General features: G+C 39.4%; 1 protein-coding gene across 3 annotated transcripts in view; it reads left to right on the forward strand.

The window, feature by feature from the left end:
- ZSWIM8 (zinc finger SWIM-type containing 8) overlaps positions 1-20,181 on the forward strand; it is a 55,797-nt gene that overhangs the window by 18,785 nt on the left and 16,831 nt on the right. For all 3 annotated transcript variants that reach the window (XM_033066572.2, XM_033066569.2, XM_033066571.2), the window contains exons 2-11: positions 2,644-2,797; positions 3,946-4,040; positions 8,578-8,750; positions 10,415-10,522; positions 13,280-13,361; positions 13,982-14,102; positions 14,449-14,650; positions 15,535-15,710; positions 18,054-19,062; positions 19,818-19,949. In XM_033066572.2, coding sequence (XP_032922463.1) covers positions 2,644-2,797; positions 3,946-4,040; positions 8,578-8,750; positions 10,415-10,522; positions 13,280-13,361; positions 13,982-14,102; positions 14,449-14,650; positions 15,535-15,710; positions 18,054-19,062; positions 19,818-19,949 — 2,252 coding nt within the window. The remainder of the gene's footprint in view (positions 1-2,643; positions 2,798-3,945; positions 4,041-8,577; positions 8,751-10,414; positions 10,523-13,279; positions 13,362-13,981; positions 14,103-14,448; positions 14,651-15,534; positions 15,711-18,053; positions 19,063-19,817; positions 19,950-20,181) is intronic.

Genomic DNA, 20,181 nt, shown 5'->3' on the forward strand with positions numbered 1-20,181 from the left:
ACAAGTAGATATAAATCCACCAACCCAGGATTTGTGTATCCAGAAAAAGACTTTTTGCATAGATCTCTCTTTGTTTAGGACTCAGATGAGAATATTTGAAGTCTAGTTTTAGCACCAAAGTAGGACTGTCCAGCCGACTTTCCAGGAGTAAATCGGGAAAAGACCCTGTAATGCTGCTCTGAGCCATATTGCATATGGGGATTGTCTCACCTTGCCTACATAGATGACTACCCCCTTGAAACTTAAGGAAGTTTAAGTTCCTAATTTTAGCATTTACATGTGTGCCAGGGGAGCTATTGTGAATTCACTTATGCTTGGAGTATGATTGACAAATTATTTTCTACTTTTCAGTTAATTTTCACAATTTTTTCCATCTCTCTTTTTTCTTGTAGAAAATTCTGAACTTTAGAATTGTGCATGGTTTTGTAATAAGATTGTTTTTTTTCCTTCCAGGTTTTACTGCTTTTGCCTTATTCTGAAGATGTTTCAGCTGTGTGCTCTGAGCTATGCCACATAATTGGCCACCTGTCTTCTGCTCATTACTAACACAGTACAGCTGATGAATCAGTTAATGGGTTCAGTGCAAAGTCAGCCTTACCTTACTTCACTGTGTTGTACAGTTATGAAAATTAAGCTGGCTGACTTGTGCTAGGCTTGTGCTGGAGCAGATGAGGAGGTCTCATGTTGTAGCATTTCTAATCCAGCCTCCATACCCAGCACCAGATCTGTATAAAAAGAATACCATCCAGGCTGAAGGCTTGCAGCTCTCAGAACAATGTGCAGGTGTTTCAATCAGTACTGAAGTAGTTTTTTGAACCTGTTAGAGTTTGTTTAGGTGTTACCTCTTTTCTAGTGCTGTGTAATGAGATAACTGAATAAAGAACCTCTATTGAAGAAATTAATTTTAAACCATGCAAAATACCTCTCCTTTCATTGTTCAGAGTAATTTCAAGTGTGAAAGTACCTCAATTTGGACTTTCTGTGGTATCTACTACTACTGTAGCAGCAGGAATGATATTAATTTGACTATATTTAATTACTTTAACTGTATTTAATTAAAAACAGTACACTTTTCAGGGACTAATTAAAAGCAGTGTATTTTTTAGTGACTTGAAAGCTTTACACCTGTTTTGGTTGTCAAAAGTGTAAGTGAAATTACTTTTTTGCTATAAGCTTGTTTATCTGCTTCCTATAGAGAAGGGGACACATCTTTTCCCATTGTTGTTCATTTTATAATCTGTTTCTCTCATATTTGTGAATGGGATTATAGCACTGTAAAACAGAGACTGGATCTATAACAGAGAAAAAATCACTGGTGGTAGAGAAATAACCCTGATAGTAAGAGACTGACTCTGTCTGGGAGAAGGAATAGTGGCTAATTAATCTAATTTCACTGCAAAAGAAATCATAAATGTGGATGTTTGAAAACTGCATTTTTCCCATATTTATGTAATCCTTTCATTTGTCAGGTCTGTGCAGTGCTGGGGGAGATGTTGGCTGCTTTGCTGTATGCAGGCACTTTGAAAGCCCTCTTCTGTCGGATCTTTCCCAGCTGTTGGGACTGGAGGGCGTCTCTAGGCAGAGGGTGAGAAAGTGCTTGCTGACATCAGGGCTGAAGTTTTCCTTTGATATGCTGCCTGGAGGGTGTGGAGGGAAAGCTGGGGGCCGGATTGGTTTACATCCTGGCTTCCAGTGGTGTTTCAGAGGCTGGTGAGGGAGGCAGAGAGACATAACATTGACTATCTGAAACTGAATTAATTAGGGGTTTGGCATCAGGGTTTGGAAGCTGGGGGAACCAAGGCTGCTGTAGTTATGGGTCAGGAGGTGATCTCAGTAAGGCAGGGATGTACTTGCAGATAAGTCTGATATTTTCTATAAAATGTGATCTGGATGAGAGCAAAGCAGAAACGTAAGGGTTCTATAGCCTGATAAGGATTCTTCATCTGCAGGTAAAAACATAAAAAGTGGAGTTGGCTTGGTAGAAGGGTGATGGTTAAATGTATTTATATAAAGCTCTTACTGCCTTTAGTTAAAGATCCTCCTGAGTGTAGTGTAGTCAGCACTGACATATGAATCCCAGTTGCTTCTCTAAAGAAGTATAAAGACAGATATCATAGGAAAGGTGGTGGTGAAGGGAATAAACCAACAAATACTAATTGGAATTTAAACCTTGTAAATAGCTGATACTGTCAGAAAAACTCAAAACTAAGGTTTATGGATAACCGTTTCCTTGCTGCTTGGGCACATGTGTTGTACTAGTTCTTTGTGTAAACTGCTGGAATTTGCAGGATGTTGCTGCCACATTATAACAGAAATGTGTGGGAAAATACTTGGTTACCTTTAAGTCTCACTAAACAATGTCAGTTTTGTCTGGAGACCAACTGTTAGGCTGGTGCAGCTCTTTTGGCCAAGGACTGTTTTTTTGGGATGTGTGCCCATGCCCTGAGTGGCTGAAAACAGACATGGAGTTGAGAGACAGCTCTTCAGAACATTTCTGGGCTGACTTTTACTATCCGTCAAAAATAGTCTTCAACATGGTGAGATTAAAGAGAAGGTGGAAGAGCTCCCTGCTTTGACCTCTTTAACCTCTCACAAGTTTTCTTCTCTGAATGGCTAATTGTGTTTTGTTTCTTGTCTTGCTAGATGGGCTGGTGATCCCATTGGTGGAACTCTCTGCAAAACAGGTTGCATTTCACATTCCATTTGAGGTGGTGGAGAAAGTTTATCCTCCAGTGCCTGAACAACTGCAACTTCGAATCGCCTTCTGGAGTTTCCCAGAAAATGAGGAGGATATCAGGTAATAAATACTCTTTATTTTTCATTGATGCTTAAGAGAATGTTCTGTTCACTTGAGGAGAATCACTGTCCTTTTGATGTCCTGTATATTTGGTGCTTCTGTGGCTCTCATGTGCCTTTTGTAATACATAGATAGATTACTGTGTGATGTGTTGTGATCTGGGGTTTTATTCTGGAGTGAGTTACCTTGCATATGTGCCAGGAAAACCATGTAGATGTCTAGGTTCTGTGTGTAAAGGATAGCAAAATAAATACACCCTTTAACTTGAGTAGCAGTAGGCTAGCTTGTAGAGTTTTGTCCTTATGTTAGTCTTACAAAGCCATCTTTCCTATTTGAACCTGTTGCTGTAGTCAGAGCTTTAACTAGGTTCAGAAATTGCAAAAGAGGGGTTGCTCAGTGTGCAGTGGCTTTTGTTCATGTAAATAGGAGAACCAGAATTTGCTGACTACATTAGTGATCAGAGTTGATATAGTCAGAGGTCTATATTTCTTATGTTTCCACATTAACTATAGTCAAAGATTTTCTGCTTTTAGATCTCTTTCTAAGATTTGCTGAAGCTTTTATGTTATAGAGGTCTACCCATGTAACTGTGCATTTAGAATTTTGTTGCAAAGTAATGATACTAGACTCTTATTAGAAGGAATCTTGCTGCAAGTTCTTGGATATGTTTGTCTAAAGTTCAGGTACCAAATGGGGGAGATAATGTCAGAAGTGCTGATATAAGATCACCTGCTAGGGAATAGAGCAATCCAGCTGGTTTACTCATTATTCTGATGAACACAGATATTAGAAAAACTCACAAGAGCATGCAGATAATTAGTCTAGAAGGAGTTTTTACTGTGGCATGCTAACATTAGAACTTGAACTATACTGTGCTATATAAAGGCTTAATCTTAGACTGCGAATGAGTTTGTATTTCAGAACCTTAGGTGGAAATTCCTAAAACTACCAATGGCTATGCACAAACCCAGTTAGGAAGAGATTAATGGTTTTTGTGGTTGAATTGTAATGTTGAAATGGCAGGAGAGACCTAGGCTTTGTATTCAAGATAGCAAGGGTTTTTCAAAAGCCGTGTCAGCAAAGAGGATAATACTGTGAAGTTTCTCAAAACCAGACTAATCCTGACACATTCTGTTTATGTCTTGCAGGTTGTACTCGTGCTTGGCAAATGGCAGTGCAGATGAGTTCCAGCGAGGAGAGCAGCTCTTCCGGGTGAGGGCTGTCAAAGACCCTCTCCAGATAGGTAAGAACAGTTCAGCTCCACTTCTAGATACTTCAGAGTCCCAAAATCATATCTGCAATGGGAAAGCAGTGCTATGACCATGTGTCGAAACAAGCTTTCCTGGCATCCTACCTGAAACTCTCTGCCAAATGTATTCTTTGTAATGTCTCAGGATAAATGCTGTGTTTTATTTTGGCCTCAGTCAGCTCAACTGTGAAATGGACTGAAAGGTCAGAAATGTTCTGATGCTTAATCTGTCAGCATTTTGCAGAAAACTGTATAGGGTACCTCTTTCTCCATAATGCTTAAATTCCTCATTGCTAAAGAGAACTTGATTTTCTAGTTGTCTGATAAAATGATCAATGCCTGAAGTGCCTGTATGGCACAGAGGAAGTTTGCAAGGTTTATTCTTGTAGCAGAAGAGTTTTATTAATAGTACAGTTATTCATGTAGTACTCTGGCAGACGGAAATCCTTTTTGTTGGACAGTGAGCTTTATACTTCTCCTGCTATCTTGTTCTTTATGTTTTTTGGCTGTAGAAGCTAATCTTATCTCTATAAAGAATTGGACTCTAGATTTTTCATTAAATGCTTTGAAGCAAAGGAGAATATTGAGATAGCTTTTTCAGTGACAGCTGTTTGACCAGAAGGCATTATGTGAAATAAAAGTACGACTCGTGTGTCAAGGTGGGCCATGTCAATCCCATGCAGATTTGTTTTTCTGCAAATGTGAGCTTCAGAGTCAGAATATTATTTGGCATGTGGGAACCAAGCCTGTTGTAATAAGAAAAATGATAATATAAAAAACTATATAGTATTAAGGAGGAATTTTCTTGTATTTTCATGTGATGAGGGATAGTCTTCTGTGGGCCTGTTTAGTTATTAGAACCAGGAATACTTGATTCTTAAGTGATGAGGGAGATGAATAAATTTAGGTAAAGAGCCCTCAGAAAGTGAATAAAAGGACATGTACTATAAAGGTTTGGGAGAACAAAAAGAGAAGGAAATAGCCTTTGACATATGCAAACTGCAAAAGACTGATGACCTGTTACCTGAATATAGAGTAAAGCCTCTGAAAGGATATTACCTAGTCCAGTATCTACTGTAATAATAATAGCAGGAATTCTTGTGAAAGGAAGTGAAATGATTCCTTGTCCATAAGTCAGATTGAGTTAAATCTACCTCGCGTAGTGTCAGTGAGTTGTCAGTGAGATCAGATACTAATTTTGGAATGTCAACATTAATTTGGAAATTTTGCTAAATACGATTAAACTGGCTTTTGAGAGCATTAATAATCTTCCAATGTCATGACTGAAATGCTGAGAGAGACCTCTAAGGAATCTGCTAAACTTCAGGAAGCCAAATGTTTAAGAGAGAGAAAATTAGTTAAAAAGCAGCTTGCTGAAATTTAGTCATTTCTGTGGCTGTTACAGTGGAAAAGAGCAAAATATTTGATAGACAGTAAAAGACTGTGGTCAGCTCTTGTTTCAGTAATACATTGAAAAGGTGAGGAGGTGAGTACAATGTACATGAATAAAGGCTGGGAATATTAGTGCAAAACCTGTGCTTTAGAGGAACAGAAGAGTAGGGAAAAAGAGGAGTGGTGAGTGATAATGGGGAAAAACTTCTCAAGTACATGTAGAAGCAACTGTGATACTTGACAAAGGATTGTATGTGTGGAAGGGAAGGAACTTCGTTTAAATAGTAGATTGTCTTGTCCTTAATAGAGGAATTGTCTCTAACCATGGAGGTTTTTCTTCCATGAATAACAGCCCAAAATCTGGGCAGCAGAGATGGGGTGAATATATTTTTAGTTGTCCACTCCGAATTGTTTTAAGATGCGTAATTGCAGTATTGAGTTTGATACACTGGCAAATGGGAGAAGAAACACAGGAAATGAAGCAGTCCTTGAGTGGGGAATTGATTTGCAGAGGGATTGAGCAGTGCACTGTGGTACTGTGTTCAGTAGGACAAATCCTCACTTGAGCTTTGTGCTCTTTTTGTCCCATTTCCTTTGTAGTCGAAGATTTATTTTTTGACCATAAATAATCTTAGTTATTTTGTCTGCATGCATATCCATATCTGTGATTTCTGAACAGTAGCACCTCTTCATCATATTCCAAACCCCCAATTTTTTACAGCTTTCTGCTGCATATACACATGGAGTTGGCTTTTGTAGACCTGCTCTCTCCATTCTCTCTGTAGCAGTCACATACCCACATCGTTGCACTGAAGACATTATTGCTGTTCATAAACAGGTGTGTTGTAGATTTCAGGGACTTCTTCTATCATAGTCTTAGTTTCTTTTTAACAGCTGAGAAGGGCAGCAGCAAGTTCAGCTTGGATTCTGACTTTGGCTCCGCTTTTTAGAGGTTCTCTCGTTGTTTAAAACAAACAACTGTCCAAAATTGCCTTGCTTTTTACTTGTGTGTAAAAGCTTTTGTTCAGCTCTTGTTTTCTCCTTTTTTTCTCCAAAAATTCCTAAATTCTGAGCAGAAATGTGTGTTTTCTGTTACTGTCGTAGGGGCATCAGAACTGCCCTTACAACAGTAACAGAATAGTGATGAAGAAAGCCCTGTTGCAAAGAGTTGATGTGGAACTTGGGGACGTGATTTAGTGCTGAATATGGCAGTGCCAGGTTAATGCTTAGGGTAGATGATCCTAAGGGTCTTTTCCAGCCTTAAAGATTCTGTGATTCTTTAATTTTTCCTGGTAAAAGAAACCATTCTTTATAATCCAGATTGCTTTCCTCGTATGGTTTCCTGTGCCATCCCACAAACAATTATTCAGCAAGATTGGTGTTGGCAAAAGAGTCAACTGGGCAGTGCTGATTGACTTAGCATTGCAAGTGTCAGACATGTCATGTTAAACTCTTTAAATTTTGTCTCTTTTTATAAGTATTCTTCCCTTGTTGCATTATCAGTTAACTGTTTTCATATACAAAAAAGAATGGCATGGTAGGGACTTGGTAAGAGCTTGTAGCTGGAATCCAGCTTCTCTAACACCTTTTGTATATTAGTTTTTTGCAGTGAAACAGAAGTGCTGTAATTCCAACTTGTGAAATGCTTAATTTCTGTGAAAGTCAGAGCATTATTCTGAGATGCTTTTAGTATAACAGAAGGACTAGCTGAACTGTTTGGGTTGTATTAACCAGATGTGGAACATAAATTAGAACTGTATGCGGTAATAAGCAGTGCAGTAATTTTGTGTGAATGCCTTCTTTTGTTTTGATTCTGTTCCAATAGCTAAAATGGCTGAAGAATTTGGGTGGCCTTATGTATACTAGTCAAAATAATCACATCAGGGAGAGGATTTGAATTGTAGTGAACAGGACAAATAGAAAGGTTAAGCAAGGTAAGAGCAAATTTGTGTTGGTTTGAGGATTATATTTTGAGGAGGAAATTATGCACATTATTTTTAAGTGGAATAAATTTAGTAGGTCATGTGCAGTCCTGAACACCATCATTTTTATGATCTCACGGTATCATAATAAACATTTAGTGTGGCTTTATAGTCTACTTCCATGTCCTCATGGTGGAGAAGCTATCTTCTGTCCCAAGCTATATTTTTCCACTTAAGGTAGGCGCTTGGACTGAAGTTTGATTATGACTTTGATGCCCCCATGCTTTCTGTGCTTCATTAAAACTGGATTCTAGATTAGCAGAAAGGTTCTGAGGCTGATACTCCTTGCTCTAGAGGATGACTAGCTGCTGACAGGCACCTTCAGGATGGTAGAAGATTCTTGCTCCTGCTGGCCTTTTCCTGATCACACATCCCTCTGGATGAGTAACATCTCCAGAGGAAGCTGCATTATGAGTACCATGTGTATACACTGTACATGAGTTTACATGAAGCTAAGTTTTGCTAAAGTCGTTTGTCATAATTTATTTCTTTATGGTCGCTGATTAATGGGGCTAGATTGATTCAAGCATTATTCCTAAAATTTCTCCTTTCCTTTGTTTTTAGTCTAAGCAAGAGGTTTAGTTTTTCTGGGTTCATGATTTGTAACAAAGGGATATTGACAACACTGCAAGAAGGTGCATAATTTATGACAAATGGGTAGTTTCTGAGCCACAAAGTGGAATTAAGTGCTCAGGTTAAGCACCGCCTTCTTTAATTGACTGTGAAATTGTGAAAATTGATTGACTTGGAAGTAATTCTGAACAAGTCACCTGACCTTTTCTGCACTGCTGCCAGAATTAGCACAGAAGTTATGCTTAAAATGTGTGTAGTCTAGCTTTGACCCTGTAAACAAAACCTGACACTTTTCAGGGATGACTTTATCCAGTTCCACTTTTCTCTGTTAAAATAATAAGATAAATTAATTATATTAAAAACTGCTATATTGGAGTCCTGTATAAAATATTATACTTCTCTGCTAATGTTTAGACGCATAGTTGGTTGGGAAGAAAAAAGTACTGGGGGCTCTAGATCCATGTCCATCCTTACATGGATGTTGTTGCCAGACATTATTTCAGTGCTTAAATAGCATATACCTATATTACTGAACTTTTCCTCAAATGCCCGAAGAGTAACTTTGCGCTTGTGAATTTCCACAGGTTTCCACCTGAGTGCCACTGTGGTGCCCCCCCAGATGGTGCCCCCCAAGGGCGCGTACAACGTGGCGGTGATGTTTGACCGGTGCCGGATCACGTCGTGCAGCTGCACCTGCGGCGCCGGGGCCAAGTGGTGCGCGCACGTCGTGGCGCTCTGCCTCTTCCGCATCCACAATGTAGGCGCAGCTCTGCTCTGCTCTCCCCTGGGCGCCGAGTCTCTCAGTGCAGTTACATGCAACACTCACTTCTTTAGGGATATGGCTCTTGGCACTCCAGACTGTGCAAATGTTTGCTCGCAGTTGCGGTCTGCAGGCTGAATTGTCTGAGGCTGTAGACGGTCCTTTGGTAATGTGCAGATTTCTGAGGGCAGATACTGAGTGCCTTTTGGCCCTTTCCTGTTTCTCATTTAAATGCTGAAATCACTCATTATTTCTTCATCTCAGAAAAGAGTGGAAGATTGCAAATAATTTGTCTTTTATGAAAAGTTTTTGTAAGTACAGAATTTGAAAGCTCACTTTATGTTGTTTGATCAGAGTGCAGAAGGAAAGTAGTTTTGACCACTGTTGACCTTTATGTTCACCTGTTCATTTTAACACTTCCTGAGGGAACTGTCATTTTGACCTGTAGATTTCAAACAGTTAGGTTTGTTTGTGTTTTACTGGTTTTACTCTCTGTGGCCTTCCATAGAGCAAAAAGTAGTTGTTTTATATCCTAGCCAGCTTCAGTTGAAAATGTGTGGAGTCAATATGAAATGCACTAGTTGAGGGTTTGGTCTTGTGTACAGTTGAATTTCCTCTGCTTTTGGAAGCTGAGAAACACAGGATTAAGTTTGGATGATTGAAAGGAACCAAAGATTTTCTGCTCTCACAGAACTTCTTACAGCTAGCATGCTTATGATCAACTCCAGATTCTTAAATAAATTCTAATAACCTGCTGAAGCTTTGTAATATTTCATAATGGACAAGTGTAATTGGCTTAAATTTTTTACTCTTAATAATCAGAGTATTGGTATACTTTCTGTACTTAGGACTGGAGAACTGGCAAAAAAGCGGGTTCTGCTTTGAATTCTTAGTTTGAGTTTTAAAAGGTGCGGAGTGAGGCTAAAAACAAATCATCATTTATGTTATTTACACTCATAAATTTTGGGCACTGTGTAGGATGAAAATCATTCTTTTGCCTCCAGTCCTTTCTCCACCTGAAAAATGATAGTGAAAGGATTTTTGAGTTTGTATAAACTGACTTCTAACACTAGAAAGTTACATGGCATGGTGTATTGCTATATAGATGAGACAACATCAGAAGTGTCTTGTATCAAACTGCTCTTGACTATATACAGGTTAAAATTTAAGTGGGACATTTTTGTTATGTAGAGTGAAAAAGATTAAGAAGCTAGTGATCAAGTTTTTATAATCTAATTTGTTCTAAGATATGGAAAGAGATTTTTAAGACTGAATTAAGAAACTTTAATGAGATAAATGAGATGGCTGTGATTCTGTGAAGCAGTCCCTCACAGAGCTGGTTCGTTTGCCAGAAGCTTAGGGCATAATGTCCTATTTTAGAGGTTTGTTTGTGAAATCTCTGCCAGTATTTGTGCAATTGCTAGCAACAACAGATCTTAAGCACAGCTGTTACATCAGTTTCCTTGAAAAAAACTCTTAAAACCAGTTTTTATAAAGCCTAGACAGCTTTCATGCATCTTATCTGCAACACACTACATAATCTCAGAGAAAAAAAAATTGGCCGTCAACACCAAGCATGGTATGCATCAGTGATGACTCTTCATCAGTTTGGTGGGCACAGCTTCATTAACAGTAGTTCATGTCTCCTTTTCTTTCTTCAGGCATCTGCAGTGTGCTTACGAGCACCTGTTTCTGAATCTTTGTCTCGGTTACAAAGAGACCAGTTGCAAAAATTTGCTCAGTACCTAATCAGTGAACTTCCACAACAGGTAAGTGGGGACCATCATCTGACTGGCAACTTGTTAAATTCAGTTATCTTTATTCTGAGTGAATTTATATGATGTCTTTTGTTGCAGAATAATCAGTTACGCTATTCAGTTGTGAGCTGCTGGGAAGGCATTCAGTTCTTGCTCCTTTTAGTTTTGCTATTCTATTATTTGACAATTGTCTTACTGCCAAGTAAAAGATCAGAAATGTCTTAAAAGGAGAAAGAAGAGTGGTGGCTATTCATACCAGTAGGAATATATGCTGAGCTTGTGAAAGATCAAACACAATAAATCAGCTCATGATTGTTGGAAACTTTAGCCCAAATCAACTTGTTTCTTTTTTGTGTGTTTGGTTAGCTAAGTGGGGAGAACTACCCAGGTCAAGTATTGCCTGAAGTGGGCACTTTCTAATGCACCTAACTGTGCCAGTGTAGCTTCTTGGTGATTCATAAGAATCATTCAGTGTAATAGACATGACATTTTTTTAGTCAAAGGCAATGTCTGCTCTCTTACTCCTTAAATATCTGTGTTGTTCAGGGTCAGGTCATTTATATCATCTGCGTAAAATGTTTTGCACAAAATACACAAGAATACCCAAGTGATTGTGAAATGGCTGCTTTAAAATTATAAGTGTTTGGCAACTTTTTTATGCTGGTTCAGCTGAAGGAGATTAAGAAAAACTGACCTGCATGGGTATCTGTCACATTTCAGCAGTGCATTCATAACGCACTGCTCTAAAGTAGGAGTTCGATTATTGGCAACATGTGCCTAGAATTCATATTATGGTGCTGTGCTTAGGATAAGCACTAAGATATTCTAGATAACACTAAGATATTCTATTGCTGAAATGTTCTGTAAATTTCCTACAGAAATACTAACTTTCTTATGAGAGGAAATTGAGGAATTGTATAATATGAAAGTGATAGAAAAATACTGCCTTTTTATTGCTGAGGGATGAGCACCAGTAGTGTGTGCTTCTTGCTGCATTACATAACAGCCAAAGCTTTTTTTCTCTCCTTAGACTAAGCTTTATGGCATAGTCTGGTGCTTGACAGGGGAGGGCTTTGAAAGGCCAGTAGTGGTAGTAGTTGTTTCCTGAATGTGAGTTGTTTGCTTTCAGATATTCTGTGTCTGCTCCTTTCTGCAGGGTTATTTCTCCTTTGCTCATGTGTACCAGCTGTGCACCAGGAACATCTGGATTAATTAATTATTACAATTTTGCCAGATAATCTGATGAATGCTGCCCAACAGAAAAGTTTAGGGTTTATTGGGAGATGTTTTCACCTATGTTGTGTAATTCCTTTGCAAAAGGCAAGGCATGCCCCAAATTCTTTCAACAGTCTCATTCCTGGTCTTCCAGATTTCTGTGTGGAGATAGGTAGTCTAATTTCTTGGGACCCCATATTTTGGCTACATGATGTAGAATTAGAGTAGGCTGTACATATGATTCTATTTTATCCTTATTTCCAGTTTGTGAATGACATGGTACAGTATTACAGTGCTGAATTACTTTCATCTGTAAGGTCTCTAGGAATGCAGCTAGATGTTTTTCTCTGTTGAAAGTGTTTTCTGTATGTATGAAAATCATGGAAATGCAGCTGGAATTCATTACCTAGTTCTTTGGCCAAGAGCTATTTTCCCTTATGAAACCAGTATTCCTATTCCAGTTAAACATGAATATCTTAGCAAAAAAGACTGAAGGAAAGTCACTGCAGGTCCCTGGTACTTTGGCCTTAAGGTGTGACTGCCGAAACCTGTGAATTTTCTTAAAATATGCAGTGGTGGAAAAAAGGTACAAAATAACTTAATGCTGAACTTGTTTCTTTAAGTGATTGAAATGTAAAATATGCCTCTGAAGTATTTTCTTCCATCTGTTTGAGATGTATCTATATTATTTGCAAATGTAGGTGTACTGAAATGTCTTTCTTTACAGTAAAAGTGATCTTTTATCTCAACTTTTGTACAGAGAGAGTTGGAGGATAACAGACATTCTGTTGCAATTCATGTAATTCCTAATTATGTGGATTAACAATTTGCCTGTTCTGTGCATACCTACTAAAAGCTGAATGGATCTACACTTTCAGCTCAGACTTAGTGTAGGGGAAAACCTCTTTCTAATGTGCATTTTTCTTTCAAAAATAGCACGTGAAGGGTATGTCTACATAGGATTTTGCAGTCAGTGGAACCTTCTCTGCCTATGCTTTGAGCTGGTCCAGAAGCTATGATTAGTTCAGTGCTGAAATTGCATTCATTTACTACTGAGTCCCTTTGCTAACTGAATGGTAAATAAGCTAAAGTCTGCCCCAAAAATAGTGTGTAGATGTATTTTATAGTTTGCTTCCCTGCTCCCATTTGCTTGGGTTTTAGAGAAATGATTTAGGAACAAGAAGTAAAAATCTTTCAAAGGGCAGGAAAACGGTGACCTTGATAGCAGATGCTTTCCTAACTCCCAAAATCAGTTGCAGTATCACTTTCTGTAGGCTCCTGTTCCTCAAGAAAGGAGAAAAGAGCTAATAAACTGTGATGCTTTTGTTTACTTCTTAGGGTGTGACTGCAGAAAGTGAGTCTTTCATGGGCTGTGAGAGCTGTGGCAGCTGGTGTCCGTTGTGTGATCTTTAGCACCCTCTGTCGTCCTTTCTGAAAATGTAGCTCTGTATTCCATACTCCCTAAATTGCCAGAGTACTGCGGTCATGATCTTAGGCTAGGTGTAGCAAGATGAGAAATACTGTGTATAGTGAAAGTTTCCTTCACATTTCCAGATTCTTCCAACAGCTCAGCGCTTGCTGGACGAGTTGTTATCTTCCCAGTCTACTGCCATCAACACAGTGTGTGGAGCCCCAGGTAATTTTAATAGATCTTATTTCAGCAATCTGTATCACAGATAGGAAGAGGATGATTCCATTGCTTCAGGTTTCTGAACTGATTTGTTAGCCTGTAGCTTGGATTGCAGATGGAAATCAAGGAAAAGGGACGAGTATTGGCACTTGTGTGTATATATGACACTACAGCAGGCACCTCAGAGTGCTTGCAGAGGAAGGGAGTGTCAGGCAATGCACTTTCTAACAAAGTATTTTTCGTTTTAATTTGGTAATAAATGTAGACTTCTGGAAATGTTGATTGGAGGGGACCTCTCTCAGGTTCGTGCTTAAAACTGGACAGTTTGCAGCACTAGACTAAATTGACTGGGACTTGGTGTAGCTTATCTAAGTGTTGGTTACCAGAGATGTTAAAACATTCCTGTTTTAGTGCTGCATTACCCTTCTGGTCAAGAAGAAACTGTTAATTTAATGTTGGTAATGTTGAAGGTAATGTTATGATAGCATTTTAAGATAATTCTGAATGGGTTGTTCAGCAATGGGTGAAATAATTTGGGTAGCTCTGCTGGTGTACTCTGTGGTTGGGTGCAAAGAGTAAAATACCTTCAAAGCTTGCAGACTGTAAATGTGTTTTTCTTTATTAAGATCCCACTGCTGGACCTTCTGCATCAGATCAAAGCACCTGGTACTTAGATGAATCTACTCTGAGTGACAACATAAAGAAAACCCTTCATAAATTCTGTGGACCCACTCCTGTTGTTTTCAGGTAAGCTGTTTCCCATTGAAGGGAAAATGTGACGTTTGTGTGATCTGTAAATTCATTCACCATATAGCCTGTATGCCTTGGACTGAAGGACGCTCAGTTTCATGGTCACTCTTCTGGACTGTATTTTTGTGTAGCTTCTGAACACTGTTATTTCAGTAGACCAGATTGTGTTTGTACAGTATTTTACTTGTGTGGTGTTCTTGAGCTCATTATGCATTCTGTCTGTGCCATTGAAGGGCAAATACATTTCTTGATGTTGATTATACTCAGGATTTATTACACTCAGGATTTTGTATGACTGTACTTGATTTAATTTTTTCTCCTTATTCTTCTGCTTTATGTACAGTGATGTGAATTCAATGTATCTGTCTTCCACTGAACCACCAGCTGCTGCTGAGTGGGCTTGTTTGCTGCGTCCCCTTCGAGGAAGAGAACCTGAAGGAATCTGGAACTTGCTTTCCATTGTGCGGGAGATGTTTAAGAGACGGGATAGCAATGCAGCTCCTTTGCTGGAGATTCTGACTGACCAGTGTCTCAACTATGAGCAGGTATCTCTTTGTTTGGAGTGGGGGATGTTTTGGGGAGCAAGGCAGAGCCTGTAACTGGTGCTTTGTGTCTATACAACCCATGGCTGAATACAATTATTTTAGTAGCCTATGTGCGTTGCAGGCATGTGCTTCTCCATGCTAAAAGGATGTTAGTTTGCTCTTGTTCTGATTTAGTGTTGTCGTGGTAGCACTGTATTCCCAAATGCCTCAGTTCTTCTAGCATGAATATGTAGATTCTGATTTCTTTTGTCCAGCACATTTGATTTTATTTCTTCCCAATCAAGGTGAGTTATTAACTGTTGTTCTGTTTCTGGTTTTTTTTAAACAAAACGTGTCATGTATGAGCTGTCATTTTGATGAAAACTAAATATATATGTTGTGTGGTAGAATCTCAGATTCTTTTGTTATCTTTATGGAAGATATCTTTTGGTGGATTGAAGCAATACTTTTAAAAATTTTTGTTAAAATTATATTTTAAAAAATGTTTCCTTTGACAGTTCAGGACTTTGACCTCAGTCTGTAATATAAATTGTGGTTGTAAGTTTCATTATTGGTCCATCTCATACCTTGACTTTGAGCAAAGGAAAGGAAATGCTTCATTTATCACATTTGTTCACTTTTTCTCTCCAAGTATGAAGCCCTCTAGGAAGGGAATGTCCTGTGAGTGCTTTGTTTTTTGGGCATGTGCCTTCTAACCAGAGAAATTTTGAGACCCTTAGTTCTCACAAAACAATACTGCTTTAATGTTTATAGTTATTTTGGAGTCAAATGAAAGCCTGGTATTAACTAAGGATCCCATTTCCTTGGGATTATGAGGTAAAGTGAGAGAGCAGGAGATGAGATGTTGGCCACAACACAGCTCCACTGAACTTTTTCTTCTGCAGATAACCGGCTGGTGGTACAGCGTGCGAACATCCGCGTCACACAGCAGTGCTAGTGGGCACACAGGCCGCAGCAATGGCCAGTCAGAAGTAGCTGCTCATGCTTGTGCAAGCATGTGTGATGAGATGGTTGTTCTTTGGAGGCTGGCTGTCCTCGACCCAACTATTAGTCCACAGAGGTGAGCTCCAGAATCAGTTCCTATCTCTCTAATTTCTGATACTCAGCCACACTGAAGAGTTTCATCCTGTAGATTTTTTGTTTGTGTCATTACCTCAATACCTATTCAACCATTTGTCCTTCTGGACTATGTACTATGTAACATTCAAAGCATTATAATTACTTTAATTACTATTGCTACTTACTTTTAGCAACATCAAGTAATGTGACTAATTTGTTTTCTGAGAGTCCTTTCTTACATATGGGTGTAATTTTGCATTTTAGTGTCCCAGTGGAGAACATTTCTTTGAATGATAGCAGCAACTATCAATTAATTTTAAAGGTTTCTGTATTTAACCATTCAGCGGTTTAATGGAATTCTGTTTAGCCGCACTATTGCATATTTCAGCATGAACCAGTTCTTATTTCTGTGCTCTTAGGGAGTTTGTTCTCTGCAGTGTATTGGTATACAGTGTCACCACTGTATGTTTCAGTCTGTGTTTTCAATTGTCTGAGAAAAAAATTGTGTGGCTTCTGCAGATTTCTAAACCATATTGTGCTTTGGTAAATCACTGCCATCTGTATTTAGCACCATCTTTATTTAGCATCAGTTGAATAGCAGAGGAGGTACTGAGAGCTCCTGTTGAGATACTGTGGTTGACATTATAATAGTTTTTGTGCATCTTGTCTACGAAGTGTGATGTGTAACATGTATTGGGTTAGTTTAATGTGCTCTAAGTTCTCGGAAGTTTCTCAGAAGAAATGAAAACAGGATGGTAATTTCAGAACAATTACCCGTTAAAAGGATTTGCTTTCTCTGAATTGTGTAACATTGATACAGTGTCCTATGAAAGGCACATCAGGGACACTAAAATGGATGCAGTTTCTGTCTTATACTGTTTACAATATGAAGTAGCTAAATATAGGAGTTGAAGACAAAAACTGTGGGAGACTGGGAATGAAGCTTAAAACACAAACATCAATCAAATCACATAGAAAAAGCATTAAGTATTTTGGCCATTAATAATATATGAGGTTGTGCTATGTATATTCACATTTGAGTTATTTGATGCAGTTCAGATTTGCTCAGATCTTCTACTTGAGCTAATGAATAATTGAAATGCTCCTGCTTGATTACCTATTCTCTTGGTGTTTGAATAGTCTCCAAGGACCCTCTTCTACTTGTGCTTCCCAATCCTTACAGTGAATCATAAGGAGACTTCACAGATTCTCATCCTTATGTTACCCTTCGCAAGTAGTTCCTGCTCCTTTTTCCTTCTGAAAATCTCCTTGATTAAGCCCTACCAGTATGTTTCCTGGTTAATTAATTTCTTGAGTCAACAAATATAAGGTAGTCCATTTTGTTTAGTCCCTTTTGTCATAATACCCTTTGCACCTAAATTGGGTCACCTCAATTTTTATTTTGTTTTCTTGTTCTTTTACTTTTGATAGGAAAATCTGATAGGATTGAAGTGTTGAGATTATACATCAGAAATATGTGGCAGAAACAGAAAGACAGTTGAGTAAGACACCTGGTGAAATTTCTAGAAATGTCTTTTTCTCTTGAATTAGATCACCATTTAGACTATTTTGCTCAAGTGTGTAGGTCCTGTGTGAGATTTTGAAGTGGAGAATGCAGAACTTTTTTGTTCTTCTCGTAGTAATATGGGGGCGTGGAATTGTGTAACATGAGTCTGTGTAATCCTGCCAGCTTACTGCTTCTTCAGAGTTATTTGAACATCAATTATTGCTGTCCCTGTGGTTTGCAAGTTTGTTCTCCTGAGGATAGCCTACTAAAGCATAAATTAAATTGTTGACCTCTATATGGACACATTAGGGTTAAGAGGTAAATGCCTGGGAGGGAGATTAGGTGGTCCTGTCTGTCATTGTGCTTCCCTGGGTAGGCTATTTAGGTTGTACTTGTGAATGTCTTAACTGGAGTTATTCACAGGGCTGTTTCACAACTGCTGCAAACTGTTTTATGAGTGTTTCCAAGGGCAGTTCCCCAAGGTACTCACTCATCTGAGACTGCTGAAACACAAATCACTAACACCTTATTTAGGGCAGATAAGCAAACAGGGCAGACAGCGTTTTATTTTAAACCTCCAGTTTGTATCGTGATTTTCATGTTGGTGGTGTTCATATTTTGTTTCTGGATCATGAACCTGTCTAGAACCCAGTTGTTAATATACCAGTTGGCTTTTTTCAGCCAGTTTTATTATTAGTGCTGTCTATATTTAGCATTAACTTAATTTAGCAGGTGATGTTTCTGGCCAGAGGAAGAAAGTGTTCTGTGGGTTAAGTAGTAGTTTGTCACAGGTGCTGTTTTTGTCTGCTTCCTAACCTGTCCTCTTTCCTCTCTTAGGCGCAGGGATCTTTGCTCACAGCTCAGACAGTGGCAGCTGAAAGTCATAGATAATGTTAAAAGGGGTCAGCACAAAAAATCACTAGAGAAGCTCTTCCAAGGTTTCAAGCCAGCTGTAGAAGCCTGTTACTTCAACTGGGAGGAAGCTTATCCCATTCCTGGGATTACATATAGCAACACTGACAAGAAGAACTCATTCTGTTGGGTGAAGGCCATCCAGCAGAGGAGCTGCCGGTTGCAGTGTGCAGAAAGTGCCTGTGAGGCTGGTAGGACCCATGGCCAGGAGCCTGGGGGACCATGTCTGCCACCTGGGGACAGGCTGCGACCCTCTCCCCAGGAGCCAGCGGTTCGGCCTAAAGAACTTACTGTGAAGAGGAAAGTTGTCTCTGAAACACCACAGAGGGTTCTGAGACGGCTCTCTGCAGAAGGGGATAAAGTGGTTTATAAAACTGCAGTGAGTAAAGCAAAGCTACCAGTGAGCAAAGGCTTGACCAGTAAACACAGTGGGAAACGCCGTATGAGCAGTGAGGACAGCTCTCTGGAGCCTGACTTGGCAGAGATGAGCCTGGATGACAGCAGCTTGGCACTGGGGGCAGAAGCCTGCAACACCTTTAGTTTTGCAGAAAGTCCACTGAGCAGGAGCTACAGGGATGCCTTTGAGGAGGATGGTGGAGTGTACTTCTCTGAGGGACCTGAGCCCACTGTCAGGAGCAGTTCCATGGCCAAGAAATCCCCCAAGGATCCTGTGGGGGAGATGGCTAGTGGTGATGATGACCTGCCTTCTGCGGATGAGAACTCTGGTGGTGTGAGTCTGAAGCCAGAAGAAGTAGGAGAGAATGGTGCAGCAGGGGGAGGGGATGATGGAGAAGAGGAAGATGATTATCAGGTGTACTATCTGAATCCACAAGAGGTAGCCAAGGAAGATGATGACAAATGTGAAGGGGGAATTGAAGAGGAGCAGGATATATTTGCTGGTATAAAGCCTCTGGAACAGGAGAACCGGATGGAGGTGAGCTGCTTCTAGTTCAAAATGCTGTTTTGCTGTTTTATGTGTTGTATTAGTCATAGTCTCACACTTAACCTAGAATGTTGTTAAATCAAGTGCTTAATTAAAATGTTGTGATAACCAGCTATGTCATAAGGTATCTACAAGCCTAATGCAGTGGTAACATACGTCTGTTTCCCACAAATTTGATTCTGTATTTCTGTGCTAACTGCAAGTGTCCCAGTTTTAGTTAGTCCCACCTCACACTCCAGGATTTATAAACACAGACAAAACAGTGTGTGCTTTTCGCCTAGTCTCACCCTTGGAAATGGCAAAAATTATCTGAAATTAAAAAGGAGACTGAGACATGCTCAGCAAGAAAAATTTAAGTAACCATTTAAGCAGAAACTCTTTGGAAAGGAGAGGCAGTCAAAATAAATTGTGTCTCGTTCCTCAAAATGTGTTTAGAGGTTGCACCTCTATAACCAAGCAGCCAAATGGCAGTGCATGGAAATAGTGGTAGTTTGAGGTTTAGTTTTTTTTGAGCTATTTGTTGATCTTATGGCACTTGGAGGGGAGGATGTGACTTAATGATCTAAGAAAAGGCTTTTTAAGGGAGTGCTTCAAGGAGTGGTGGTGAAAGACTAGGAGGATTCTGAGAATACTTGTTGAAATTAGTTGTGAATCGTGCTTGCAGTCTTTGTGACAATGGTTTGAGCAGGCTTAACTCCAGGCAGGGATAGTGTGGTTTGAACATGACCATTTGTTCCTTCTTGCAGATCCTGTTTGCCTGTGCAGAGGCACTATATGCACATGGATACAGTAATGAGGCTTGCCGCTTGACTGTAGAGCTTGCCAGGGACCTGCTGGCCAACCCTCCAGATCTCAAAGTGGAGCAGCCACCAACTAAGGTAGAGACATGCAGCAACCATCAGTAGTCTTGATTTTAGTGCAACTCTGTGCAGGTAACCCTGTTTCTTGTGATTCTCTCCAAAACCTTGGTCTCCTATTTCATAGTGTACATCACTGGAAATGTTAGTAGTTTTGCTGTTTCGGGATAAGAGGGTTGGACAGGAAATAAGCATAAACTTCTGGAAACTCAGTTGTAGTGTTTGTTGTATACAAGGGTTCCCTTGGAAGGGA

This window comes from Catharus ustulatus, chromosome 8, assembly GCF_009819885.2.
Source record: "Catharus ustulatus isolate bCatUst1 chromosome 8, bCatUst1.pri.v2, whole genome shotgun sequence".
NCBI classification, from domain to species: Eukaryota; Metazoa; Chordata; class Aves; order Passeriformes; family Turdidae; genus Catharus; species Catharus ustulatus.